At 41.5% G+C, this 13,700-nt stretch overlaps 1 protein-coding gene across 1 annotated transcript in view; it reads left to right on the top strand.

Moving 5' to 3' along the window:
• The window catches only part of PRNP (prion protein (Kanno blood group)), a 47,058-nt gene extending 35,771 nt beyond the window's left edge, over nt 1-11,287 (top strand). Inside the window, exon 2 of the mRNA XM_073622045.1 lies at nt 7,888-11,287. Coding sequence (XP_073478146.1) covers nt 7,888-8,646 — 759 coding nt within the window. The 3' untranslated portion in view covers nt 8,647-11,287. The remainder of the gene's footprint in view (nt 1-7,887) is intronic.
• The last annotated feature ends 2,413 nt before the right edge of the window (nt 11,288-13,700 follow it).

Genomic DNA, 13,700 nt, shown 5'->3' with positions numbered 1-13,700 from the left:
GGTACAAAGGTGAAATAGCAGCTCCAAAGACTCCTAATGAGATGGAACAAAACAATCAGAAAGCGATATATTTGAAATAATGTTCAAATCACCTTGACGTGCAACTGAACTCAAAACGTGAATATTTGCTATATTGTTGGTAAAATTTAAAAATGGTAATTGTGCTTTATGCCGCGTACACACGAGCTAACTTTTTGACCGGACTGGTCCGACGGACCGAATCCGGCAGACAATCCGACTGTGTGTGGGCTTCATTGGACCTGCAGTGGACTTTTTCAGTCGAAAATCTGACGGACTTTAGATTTGGAACATGTTTCAAATTTGTCCGATGGACTCGAGTCCGGTCGAAAAATCCGCTCGTCTGTATGCTAGTCCGACGGACGAAAACTGACGCTAGGGCAGCTATTGGCTACTGGCTATCAACTTCCTTATTTTAGTCCGGTCGTACGTCATCACGTACAAATCCATCGGACTTTGGTGTGATCGTGTGTAGGCAAGTCCGTTCGTTCGAAAGTCCGTCGGAAGTCTGTCAAAAGTCACTCGAAAGTCCGTCGGAAAGACTGTCGGACCTTTGTTGCAGAAAAGTCCACCCGTGTGTACAGGGCATTATACATACCCTGAACATGTGCATTGTGTCTGGAATTCCTTCTGGAAAATAGCAGTGAAAAAAAATAGCAGTGAAAACAAAAAAAATTGTAATGTCAGGTTAAAGCTGGCTATGCGCGGATAAAATTCCGTTTAAGCTTTTGTACAGAATTTCAGAAAAATCATTTGTCAGAGAACCCCATAGCTCCATCAGTGACAAATTGAATTTGAAGTCACTTAAAAATGTCAATTTTTTTCTAATATTCTATTGAAAAATATTTGAACAGTTTTTTTTTTTTTGTTTTTTGTTTTTTTTAATTCTGTTTATTGGTTTTCTTTTTTACAAACACACAAAAATATACAACATACAGCACTCAGACGTGTCATATGGACCCCGTCCGAATATGGCCAACATGGCCTGGCCCAACTTGCCTAACTAACATAGTTCAACTGTCTAGCAAAAAAACCCTTCCCTTCCCTCCCTCCCCCCTCCCCTTAGCTCTACTTCCCAACCTTGAGTCACAGCTCGTAAAGAAGGATTTTTCAATTTATTAATATCCAATGGACAATGGTAATTAAGCTATAGAAAGTTGCATATTATATTTAGGCACACATCATAATTTTATGAAACATGGTGATCCTTTAACTTGCCGGGGTGGAAAAATTAATACAGTATATCAATAAAGAAGAAATATAGATATCTTATTTTAGGAAGGGGACAAGAGATGAAAAAGCAGCCTCTTCTTCCTATGGGCGTATGGGTGTCAGGTTGCTATTGGAATTTGTTAACACAATATACATTCTCTTCTCTATCCTACCGTACTACTAGATTTATACCAAGTGTGCCACACCTTATCAAATTTTTTCATTCATCCCCTGGCTTCGTATGTAGAATCATAGTAGGGTAGCATGGCGTTTACTAGTCCCTTCCAGAAAGCCACTGTTGGTGCACCCGGCTTCTTCCAATGTAATAAAATAGCTTTCCTCCCATAGAATAATAGAATGTTGAGCATGGTCCGCAAAGCACGGGATGGCACCACTTCATCTACTAGACCCAACAGGCAAACCTTTACTGTCAGCGGTATTGGTACCGTCAATAATTCTGAGATACATGAGGTGACATCCGACCAAAACCGTGAACCTGTTGACAGTGCCAAAAAATGTGGTCAGCGTCTGCCGGAGAGTGGGAACACCTCCAACATTCTGCAGAGGCATTGAGAAAGATCTTAAACAGCCTAGCTGGAGTATAATAGCTCCTGTGCAAAAATTTGAACTGAATCAGCCTATCCCTGGCTGACACCAAATGTTTAAATGGTTGCGTCCATAACTCATCCCAGTCCTCTCCCTGTACATCAGGGATCTCCGCCTCCCATTTTTCTCTACATCTGACGACCGCCTGTGGAGTGGTTTTGAAAAATTCTTTGTATGATACCGAGAGAGGTTTTGCCAATATTTGAACAGTTTGAAGAGTATCTTTAAGGCAGTATATTAAAGGAGATGTATTGGTTTGGCTTTTTTTCCATAATTATACTTACTTAGGTGGATGCAGCATCTGTCCCCCAGCGTCTCTGCACTGAGAACCCGGCCATCAAACACCGCCGATGACTTGGTTCTCTCGGCTCCCCGAGAAGAGAGCTGCTGACTGTCAATCAGCAGCTCTCCTGCTCTGCTCCTTCACGCTCACTGGAGCGCTGAGCTGTGGAGGGGTGGGGAGCGGCCGTCTCAGGGGCTCGCTGAGAGGCTATGACTGCCATTAGTCCAGGCAACTTCCGAAGTCGGAATGACCTTGGTGACGTCAGCAGAGAGCGGACTTCAGACCACTCTCTGCTGAAAACAGGTCACAGGAGTGCAAAACGAATTGCACTCCTGTGACCCAGAGGAGAAGCCCAGCCAAACGAGCTCGAGCTGGACTTCTCCATTAAGTAATGCAGTACAAATGTTGTTCTATAACATGCTACATAAACATTGAGGATTAGCCAGAAGAGTAAAATAGCTTCAACAGCCCAGAAATAACAATAGGCATTCAGAGGGGGACCTTAAAAATGTCATAAACTATTATCTATTCTATTGACTATATCAGACCTAGGTGGGTGGAGGGCAGGAATAAAAACGGTTCCCCTCACCCTCCTCTCCTCTCCTCTCCTCGGTTTCTCCTTGTGTATGCTTTCTTGGTGGAGTGTACTGCATGGACTGCATATTATGGTCTTCTAGAAGAAGTCTAGGCATACCTGTAGATACAGGGGTATGGTAGCTATGGTGTAATGGATAGGAGGGAATGGCATGTGGGAAAAGGTGGGTGGGATAGAGGTTCCACGGGGTGTGGATAGCTTAATGGGGAATCGGGTTATGTAGCTTTGGTGGATTAGAGAGAGAGGGAATTGGAAATGGGGGGGTAGGGTTGGATAATATAGGGATGGGGCTCCAGAGAATATGATGCTGTCTCCTTTTTCAATATTATGTACAACTGTGCCTGTTTGTGAAGAGGTTGTACGACAGTTCTTCTCTACTTTATAGTTAGCAGGTGTATAAGTGTTAAAAAGTGGGTGTATTAACCCTTACTGTACTTTACCATTGTAATAAGTCCTTTATGGGTGGTTAAGAGGAGGTGACATTGTTTGTTGGTATGAGTATATCTGAAGAGGTACCATTTTGTCCAGCTCTTAAAAAAGTGGGTCATATTATTTTAGCTTATGTGAATTAATTCTTCTATATTGTAGATCGAATTCATCTGAGGTTATCTAAGACAGGTTGCCCATGCACCCAGGGGTGCCTTGAGGTTTTTTTTCAGGGGTGCCCTGGTAAAATGCCTAAAAATTGCCCAAAAATGTATACAAGCCAGCAGGTGGATCAAGTCTGCCTTTTAGTTACACAAAGCCACAGGTTTTTATTGTGCACTGGTGTCCTAACAATAACAACCAGTGATGTCAACAATGGTGATAAGAAGGGTGTTGATCGCCTGCACAGCATCCTTGTTTGACCCTCCCCGGCCCCTCGCCATCAGCACTGGGGTCACATTAGCTGATGGATGTGATTGAGATGGAGAAAAACTGAGGGAGAGGAGAGACACTGGGGGTTATTTACCAAAGGCAAATCCACTTTGCACTACAAGTGCACTTGGAAATTCAGTCGCTGTAAATCTGAGGGGAAGATCTGAAATGAGGGGAAGCTTTGCTGATTTTATCATCCAATCATGTGCAAGCTAAAATGCTGTTTTTTATTTTCCTTGCATGTCCCCCTTTGGATTTACAGTGACTGCACTTCCAAGTGCACTTGTAGTGCAAAGTGGATTTGACTTTCGTAAATAACCCCCACTGCAATTGTAGTCGGTACTAGTGTACAAAAGTGTATTTGCGTGTGTCAATGCTACCGAATTATGTACAACTATTAAAATAGTTTTTTTACACCCCATCGCGGCTTCCCATGCTGGGCGGCAACCTCCCATTCCCCTGCTCTCCACGGGTCTCCACAGCGGCAGCTTCGTTTTCCTCCCTCCTTCTCGGTGGCCAATTGGGAGTCTTCTCTTTTCGGCCAATCAGAAAACGGGTCTCACACCCGCTTCTGATTGGCCGGATTGAGGATCAGTGTTACAACAGCGGATATTCATTCACTGTTGTAACACCTGGGTGGGGTCATGGCGTAATGCTCTGTGCCACGAGCCACCCTATTTTGAAGCCTATTAGAGCCTAAGGCTCTAATCAGGTGCCTTAAAAAAACACCCTGTCACTGTAATTCAGGTGCCCGGCATCCTGAAAGGTTCCGGAAGCCTGAATAGGGGGTTGTGGTGGCGGCCATGGATAGATTCATGCTATGCATTATTCATATAGGGGGTGGCGAGGATAGAGGGGGCAGTGCCCAAGCGCCCCTAATGGATGTGCTGTCACTGGTGCCTTGACTTAAAAAAATGTTGAGAAACACTGATCTAAGATAGCAAGTCTCAAATAATAGTTGCATGTTGTGATTTCCATAAACCTGGGATCAGGGTTTTGGCTTCAGTCAATAAATGTGGTTTAAATGAGCATTTGTATTGTTTTAGGGTCATGGTGGTGTGGTGTAGTAGGAATGGGGCTGGATGGCTGTCAATGGTTTTAGTGATGAGATTATATACCTCAATACAAAATTGTTGGATTAGTAAGCACTGCAGTGCCACCTTATGTGAATGAGGGTGCCCTTCAATTTATGGCATCTCTAGTACATATCTGGGATGTTCTGTGATATTTGACGTTGCACTGTGAGTGTGTGTTTTGTTCCATCGAAACCTAAGCTAATAATTCATCTCCTGAGTGTTGACATTAATAGAACATTATAAGGATTTCTTTTTGATCTGTTCTCCACTTTCTGCCCTAAAACTTTGGTTGAGGTTTGTTTCCCATTATCTCAAAAATGGTAGAACTTCTGGGGACGCAGACTGGGCTAGATACACTGAGTCTTGGCACAGAAAAGGCTTCCAGAGCATAGTCATAACATAAAAAATGCTAGACAGACAAAGAGTGTCTTGCCATGGTAGGTATAACAAATACATTCATTACTTAGTTCACATAAGATGCAAACTCTATACATGCCTTCATAATACAGTACAATCTAATTTCATTCAAACTAAACTTTGTTTTGTTTATTAAAGCAGTATTAAACCCAAAAAACACCAATTTTAAATATTGAAGCTTACCATTCTTAAACATGTCCTAGGGTGTCTCCACTTGGACAGCAGCCTTGTCATTCTAGGAAGAGAGTAGTGTTAGATGCACCAGCAGATTTTGGACTTGACTAACAAATTATAGTAGAACTATAGGCAAAACCTTTTTTTTTTCATTTTGGATAGAGTAAGGGAGGGTCCCCTGTAAGGTTTATGTTTGACGTCTGTGTACCATTGGGGAGATGTATCTTCACTTCCTGTCCTTTAGCCAAAACAGGAAGTTAGAGGAAATCCCTGCAAATAAAAGTGGATGTAAACTCGATTCATGAAATTTGAGCTGGGCACGTAAAACTGCAGTGTTGTCTTATCTCTCTTCAAAGCACTAAGTCCCGTGGCTTTCTCCTGCTATAAAGTAGAAATTTGCCAGCACACCATGGATCAACAAAAGTGGTGTCCAAAGGATTATTTATTGCATGATCACAATATGCAATAAATAATCAGTTTGGACGCCACTTTTGTTGATCCATGGTGTGCTGGTAAATTTCTACTTTGTGACTTGAACCAGTATCCAGCTGGTTGTTGCTACAGCACCCAAACTTTGAGAGCCTATCCAGGAACGTGTGGGATGGGAATATGAAGTATTTCTCCTGCTATATTCCCCTCCTGGGTCTTTGCAGGATGGTCCACATCAGCTCTCCTTCACCACTCCACCAGCAATCTCCTCCAGTCCCTTGGCCTTAACTCCCCATGCCACATCCACCATGTATAAGAACAGAAGGGGGGCTCGCATACAGTGGTGTATTTTGGTTTCGTGCTGCCCTAGGCAAGATTAAAATCGGGCGCCCCCCCCCAATTTAAATTTGTTCCACCCCTTCCTGTCCATTGACACCCACCACCATCCGATCCCGCAAAAACAGATGGATTGGGGATTTATTCCCCATCTGTCTGGCAGATTGGATGGCAGTCTAAAGGAAATGGACAGGTGGTCCGTTTCCATCCAACCACCCCATAGAGAAAAGCAAGCTGTGTCTGTGTCCGCATAGCAGACAGATCCACCGCTGAGCAGGCGAATTTGCTTTACAGAACCTGTGTGAAAAGGCTCTTACTATGTTTTCGGTTGTATTTAAAAAAAAAATTAAGACTTTGTTTATTTTTGTTTGTACAGATACAATTTTTTTTTTGAGGGGGGGCTTTGGAGCGACATCAGGGGTCTAAACAGACCTCTAATGACTCTTTTTTAAGACAAAGGGACTGAAGTCAGTCCCTTTCTCTGCAGCCTGAGCTGCACTGAGGATAAATGAGATAGGAGTCTGTATAGAGACTGCTATTCATTCATAAAATTAAATATAGTAAACAGTGTTTACTATATTTCATTCACAAACTGACAAGTAGCAAACACGGTTTACTATGAGTCAGCGATTAATGTATACAGAAGCGATCAGTACTGTGATTGCTGTCTGTATTCTTTCAGGAAAGGGTCTGGTAAACACGTTTACCAGCCCCCGGCTCTCCATCCATCCAGGTCTTCCGCACTAGCAGCGGCTGCAGCCCGGCGGAGGGGGAACTGACAAGCAGCTGCATGGAGCAGCCGCCCCTCACTCTTCATCCATCCACATTTCCGCATTAGCAGCTGCTGCAACCGGCGGGAGGAGGAGGTGGGAGAGCCAGCCAGCAGCTGCATGGAAGGGGCGTCTGGCAATCAGGGAGCTGGAGGTGGCTAAAGGGAGGGTCAAGGAGCAGAGGGGGGATCTATGTGGACAAACCAATCCCTCTATGGATGCCCTGCAGCTCCCAAAGTCGGTGGGAGGGCAGAGGAGGGAAGCTGATAGCTGTAGGGCATCGGGTTTGCGGGGGTCAGTGCAGCGGGGTGAAGTGGCAGGAAGAGGGAGCCTAAGGGCGGGGCTGCCCCCCTTGAAAACTGCAGCCAAAGGGAAATGCCTTGTCTGCCTCGCAGCAGATACACCCCTGCTCGCATAGTGTAAGAACATTTTTTTATTAAAATAAAAGCATTCCTCTAAAACATCACACTCACTTGTTTAAAGATAAAAACATGCAATAATACCAGGAAATGTTCCACAGACCAGAAATGATGTCACTGTGTTGTCCCGTCCAACGCGTTTCTCCAGCCAATCAGGCGTCTTCAGGGTATATATTGTGTTTTGTAGCAGCATGATAGGGACAGTGCTGTGAATAGTCATTTATGGTTAGAAATTAGTTCGTTCAGATAGGAAGTTAGAAAAAATTCCCATACTTCTCCTTTTGATTTTTCAACTAATTATAATTGAAAATGATTGTTGGAGCACATTGACTGTTTAAAAATAGAATGAATGCTTTGAAAGTTGTTTTTAAATGAAGTTCTACCTGTGTATGGACAGCTTAAAGCAGAGTTCCAGCCTGTAAAAAAATATAAGGACACTTAACTGTACGGGTATCCCGCAATGTCGGCACCCCTAGCCGATTCATCAATCTGCTTTGGGTGCATGCGCCGGCATCTTCACTAGAGGAAACAGGAAGTGAAGGCTTGCAGCTTTACAGCCTGCTTCCTACTGCGCATGCATATATTCATTAAAAGCATGATTCTTGATTTTCAGCAGCATATGGCTAGCTATTGCAAAATGAGACTCTGTGTATTGCAAAAAATATAACTCAAATATTTTACATTTTTCTTTCAGATGCCAAAAACATTTTGGGCCTGCCTTTTCCTTGTCTCTTGCTGCCTCGTGTTGACAGTAGCCTCAAAGAAAGGAAAAGGCAAAACTGGTGGCTGGGGTAATAGTGGGAGCAACCAGAACCCAAGCTACCCAGGAAACACAGGCAGCAATTGGAATCCCAACCGTGGCCAGAACCCAGCCTTCCCACCAAATACAGGAGGTGGCTATAATCCCCACAATCCAAACAACCCTGGATCCAACTGGAATCAAGGTGGTGGCCACAATTATAACCCCGGAGGAAGCAGCTACAACAAACAATGGAAGCCTGACAAGAAAAAAACCAACATGAAGATGGTTGCTGGTGCAGCAGCAGTGGGAGTAGTTGGTGGTTTTGTCCTAGGAAATGCCATGAGCAACATGAGATACAGCTTTGACAATGATATGGACAGTCGTTACTATAACTCCTACCGTAACCAGATGCCCAATCAAGTCTACAAACCCCAGTATCAGGGCAATCCATATGTGCCTGAAGAAAGGTTTGTCACTGACTGTGTCAATACTACCATGGTTGAATATGTAATTAAACCAAATGAGGCAAAGAACACCACTGAGGCGAATGAAACCGACATTAGAGTTAAAAACACCATCATTCGGCAGATGTGCGTCACCGAATACAAGCGCTCACCTGAATATTGGGGTAATAATGCTGGGCTGAAGATAATGTTTAGCTCAAGTCTCATCTTTTCCATTTCCCTCTTTGTGTATTTTGTGGTGCAATGATCTAAAATATTGATAAAAATATGTATACTGTATATAAATTGAAACAATACAGATATCCTGCTCCACTGCCTAAGCCAATATTTTCTCTACCAATTCCTTGTATAATCTTAGCTTTGGGATGACCTGAAATATATGCTGTGTACTATGTTAGTGTAAACATTACCTATCACAGCTGTGTAACAAAAAAAGCAGTGGTTCCATCAGTCTTGCATGGAAACAGATCTACCTTACAAGGGTGGTAAAATGTATATGTCTTGCAGCAAACCCTTTTTTAAAATTATTATTATTTTTTATTATTGTCATGTACCGACAAAAACTGCCTTCTATGTTTGCATGTTCATGCCCCACCATCAAGCTTTCGTTTATATCACATGCCTAACTGGAAAGCACCATCACAGCCTTCCAAAGTAGCCATCTACTTCTTGGTCTTCTCCTTCACTGGACATTCTTGAGAAAAACTGTAGAATGTATCGATTCCCTAAGGCTGCTGTGGAAAATGTAGCCTTTCTTGTGGTTTGAATTTCAGTTTCTAATGACACTTCTTACATATTTCATGGCAAAATGAACATTTCATACTTACAAGGTCACTGATGGCCCTATCCTGAAGATACACATATTATGAAAAAAGATGGCGGCTGTGCTTTGCATCAGGATGACGAGCAAGAGAGGAGATGCGGGACAGCAGCAAATGTGATACAATGCAACATCAAATTGTTCTACTACTGTTTACACTTATGCCCCATACACACGGTCAAAATTTTCGTCAGAAAAAGTCTGATGGGAGATTTTGGTCGGATATTCTGACCGCGTATGTGCCCCATCGGACTTTTTCTGTCGGCATTTCCAACGGACTTAGATAGAGAACATGTTCTAAATTCTTCTGTCGGAAATGCCGATGGAGGTTAACTCGTTTGCAAGTCCGACCATGTGTACACGGCATAATGGTCTTAAGGGGCAATGTAAAGTAACCAACAGCAACCAATTCATTTTTCCAATTGCTCTATACTGATAAAATATGAAATCTGGTTGCTTTGGGCTGCTGTGCTATACACACAATCACTGCTCTTTGCACTACTTTATTAGATCACTTACAGGCAGTCACTGGGTTACAAACAAGATTCCATAAGTTTGTTCTTAACCACTTCACCTCCGAAAGATTCCCCCCCCCTTCATGACTAGGCCATTATTTACAATATGGTACTGCGTTACTTTAATTGACAATTGCACGGTCATGCAATGCTGTAGCCAAATAAAATTGATGTCCTTTTTTCCCTCAAATAGAGCTTTCTTCTGGTGGTATTTGATCACCTCTGCGTTTTTTTTTTTTTTTTTTTTTTTTGTTTTTTTTTTGTTTTTTTTTGTTTTTTTTTTGCGCTATAAACAATAAAAAGACTGTCAGTTTTGAAAAAAAAAAAAACATTTTTTTTTTTACTTTCTGCTATAAAAACGTCCAATAAAAATTAAAAATTGAAACAATCAAATTTCTTCATAAATTTAGGCCAATATGTAATCTGTTACATATTTTTGGTCCAAAAAATCCCAATAAGCATATATTGATTAGTTTTTGCAAAAGTTATAGCGTCTATAAACTATGGGATATTTTTATTCATTTTAATTTATTTCATTATTTTGTTACTAGTAATGGCGGCAATCGGCAATATTGTGGTGGTCATTCGGACACTAACTGACACTTTTGACACATTTTGGGGACCAGTGACACTAATACAGTGATCAGTGGTACAAAATATGCACTTTCACTGTACTAATGATACTGGCTGGGAAGGGATTAACATCAGGGGTGATCAAAGGGTTAACTGTGTGCCTTGCCAGTGTTTTTGTGTTCTGTGGGAGGTGCTTTTACTAGGGGAAGACATGGATGTATGTCCCTGTTGTGCAAAGCCACAGGATCCATGCCTTCCCTCTTGACAGAATGGCGATCTGCCTTGTTTACATAGGCAGGCCACTGTTCTGCCTCTGTACTGAACAATCGGCAGGTGCTGGCATATAGAGTCAGCGATACACGCCAATCAGTGTCCGCTGTGAACTGGCAGCTGCTCATATTCGCGCCCGCTACACAGAAGATTATATTACTCTTTGGGGTAAAAAACTTATTTTTACGTTTTTTTGGATAGCATTGGGAAGGGTTAACACACTTGTAACATTTGTTTTGCTGTCTGTGCCCCTGTTCAGAAGATTTCACCTCACTTTCTGTCCCTGTGACAAATGGAATTTGAAAATGTTGGGTTGTCGCGAAAACAGGGATTGGTGATAAAGCTTCAGTGGAGACACTTGATAACCCATGATAACTCTTAAAGGAGAGAATTTCCCTTTCTAGGGGTAGATTTCCTCTCACTTCCTCTGTGCCCTCAGTCGGATGTTTGAAACTCGGGGATAGCCTGTATTGTCATAATAATTTGTTTACAGTCATTCAAAACACTATCTAACTGTGTAGTCAAGCGTGAACATGAACACGTAAAGATGATTGTGTACCCTACACCCGAACTAAATAGCATAATTGTTGCCAGTTTTATTATAACAATGTAAACATCAATGATGAAAAATGGAAGAAGCATGCCTGCTAACATAGCGGGTCACCTGTTGCTGTACTTGTACTGTATTAATAAAGGATGTTTTGATTTTCCATATGTTTTAATAATCCATATAATGTGGCTGGTGCCACTGTATGCATGCCTGTAAAATCCGAAACTGTGTGAAATGCATGGGTATATCACCACACTGATTTACTGGTTTGTAGAAGGAAACTCTGCAGGGTAAAGTGAAAAAGGGTCACTTAGTTCTTCCCTCCTCCACGTCACCTTGCCTCTCTCCCCCACAACTTTGTTTGGCCACTAGGACTGGGTAAAGAAGACACAAACAATGTGTAAGCTCCAAACAGTGTAAGCTCCAAACCTGTCATAGCTCACACAGGGCTGTGGACTCCCATGTGACTTCCCCTGGCCAATCTTAAGACTAACCTATACACAGGCCTATGCTGGCTCTTTTACTTCCCTCTAGGTGGCCAAACAGAGCAAGGCAGAAGGGAGTTATTTTGAATATGTACTGCTGGGGACTGAGAGAAGTTAAAGAAGAAGTCCGGCCTGAGCTTATTCTGCTGGGCTTCTCCTATGGGTCACAGGAGTGGAATTTGTCTTGCACTCCTGTGACCTGTTTTCAGCAGAGAGCGGACTGAAGTCGGCTCTCTGCTGACGTCACCAAGATCAGTCCATGTATTGCGTCATCCCGACTCTGGTCGGGATTCGCCAGGTGCCTGGACTGATGGCTCTCTCAGCGAGATGCTGAGAGGCTGAGACAGCCGCTCCCCACTCCTCCCCTCCACAGCTCAGCTCTCCAATGAGCGTGGAGGAGCAGAGCAGGAGTGCTGCCGATTGACAGACAGCAGCTCTCCTCTCGGGTAGGTGAGAGAACTGAGCCATCAGCGGTGTTCAGTGGCTCGGTTCTCAGTGAAGAGACGGTGGGGGACCAATGCTGCATCCACCTTGGTAAGTATGATTATTTCATTAAAAAAAATCCCATGCTTCTCTTTTAAGTGACATTTTCCCCTTGCAAGCAATCACTTTAAAAGTACACTGTTGTTATACAAAGTTGATCAAACCAGTGAGAGCTGCAGAAAACATCAACACTCTTGGAAGTATTGGTTTCAGTGTGGACTTTAGCAGAAGATTTCTCAGCATCGGAGTGGAACTCAGCAGCAAAGTCAGTAGGAGAGGTGACTATGTACACTCTTCATTTACAGAAATTGGTTTAATAAAAACTTCTGTAGCGACAAGGTCACTTTAAACTTAACCAAGAATTATTTTTAAAATCTGCATGAGCTTAAGCATGTTATAGTTTCCTACAATTCCTTGACACTGCAATTTTTAGAATTCATTGTAGTTTGTGTCTCTGCCCATCTACTGTAGCCATAAAAGCTTCCCATTCTTGCAAGTTATGTTCCTACTAGACATGTGCAATTTGTTTTGTTCCGAATTCGTTTAACGAATTTCTACAAATTTGTACATTCAGAAATATCACAATTTTGTATAAATGTGTAGATTTAAAATATTAGAAAATTCGTAAATTCAAAAATTAGAAAATTAGAAAGTCCATAATTTCTAAAATAAGAACGAAAATTCAAAAGAACAAAAATCCAAAAATAAGAAGGAAAATCCGAAAATTCTAAAACCCGAAAATTCAAAAATCTGAAATAATAACTAATAATAACTTAACTATTACTTATAAATTAAAGGTATTGGAATTTCCTTTCAAATTTGGCTGTTAATGAAAGTAACGAATATGAATTTATCCGAAGTTACAAATTATCCGAAATAACGAATGCCGTATCTAAACGAATAGAACTTAACAAATTAATAATAATAAATAACAATAATTAAAAAAAACTTTTTATTATTATTAATTCGATCCTTACCATTTGTTTAGATACGGCATTCGTTATTTCGGATAAATCGTAACTTTGGATAAATTCATTATCGTTACATTCATTAACAGCCGAATTTCAATACCTATAATTTCACAGTTAGTAATTATTAGTTAGTTATTATTTAGAATTTTAGAGTTTTCAATTTTTGGATTTTCTTTCTTATTTTCGAATTTACAAATTTATGAATTTTGATCATAACGAATGACCCGAAAAACAAAGAAAAAAAACAAAACAAATGAAATTCAAATGAAAACGAACTCATTTTTTGGCAGTGCACATAATTCTACGCCCTTGACAATCCAAAAGTGTAGTTTAAAGCCATAATGTTATGGCTGTAAGGAGAACTTATCTTAGAATTTTAATATTAGAAGCCAGAGAAACTTGTTATCAAGCAATCAAGCGAAACTGAAATATGTGTTTGGTTAATGATTGCCTCTAAACAATTTATTGAGTCAAAACTCATCTCCAGAGGACTTCATTTTGGAGGTCTCTCTTTTAAAAACTGGTTGTATCCCCTGAGCCATGTCTTCCTGCTGCATTCTCAGAACTTGACACCCCATACAATGTGAAAGGTAAGACCAATTATAATGGAAAAAACTAGTTTACAGAGATACTG

This window comes from Aquarana catesbeiana, linkage group LG03 (genome assembly GCF_042186555.1).
Source record: "Aquarana catesbeiana isolate 2022-GZ linkage group LG03, ASM4218655v1, whole genome shotgun sequence".
NCBI lineage: Eukaryota > Metazoa > Chordata > Amphibia > Anura > Ranidae > Aquarana > Aquarana catesbeiana.
Note: the sequence above shows the minus strand (reverse complement) of the source record. Positions and strands in the feature narration are given on the sequence as shown.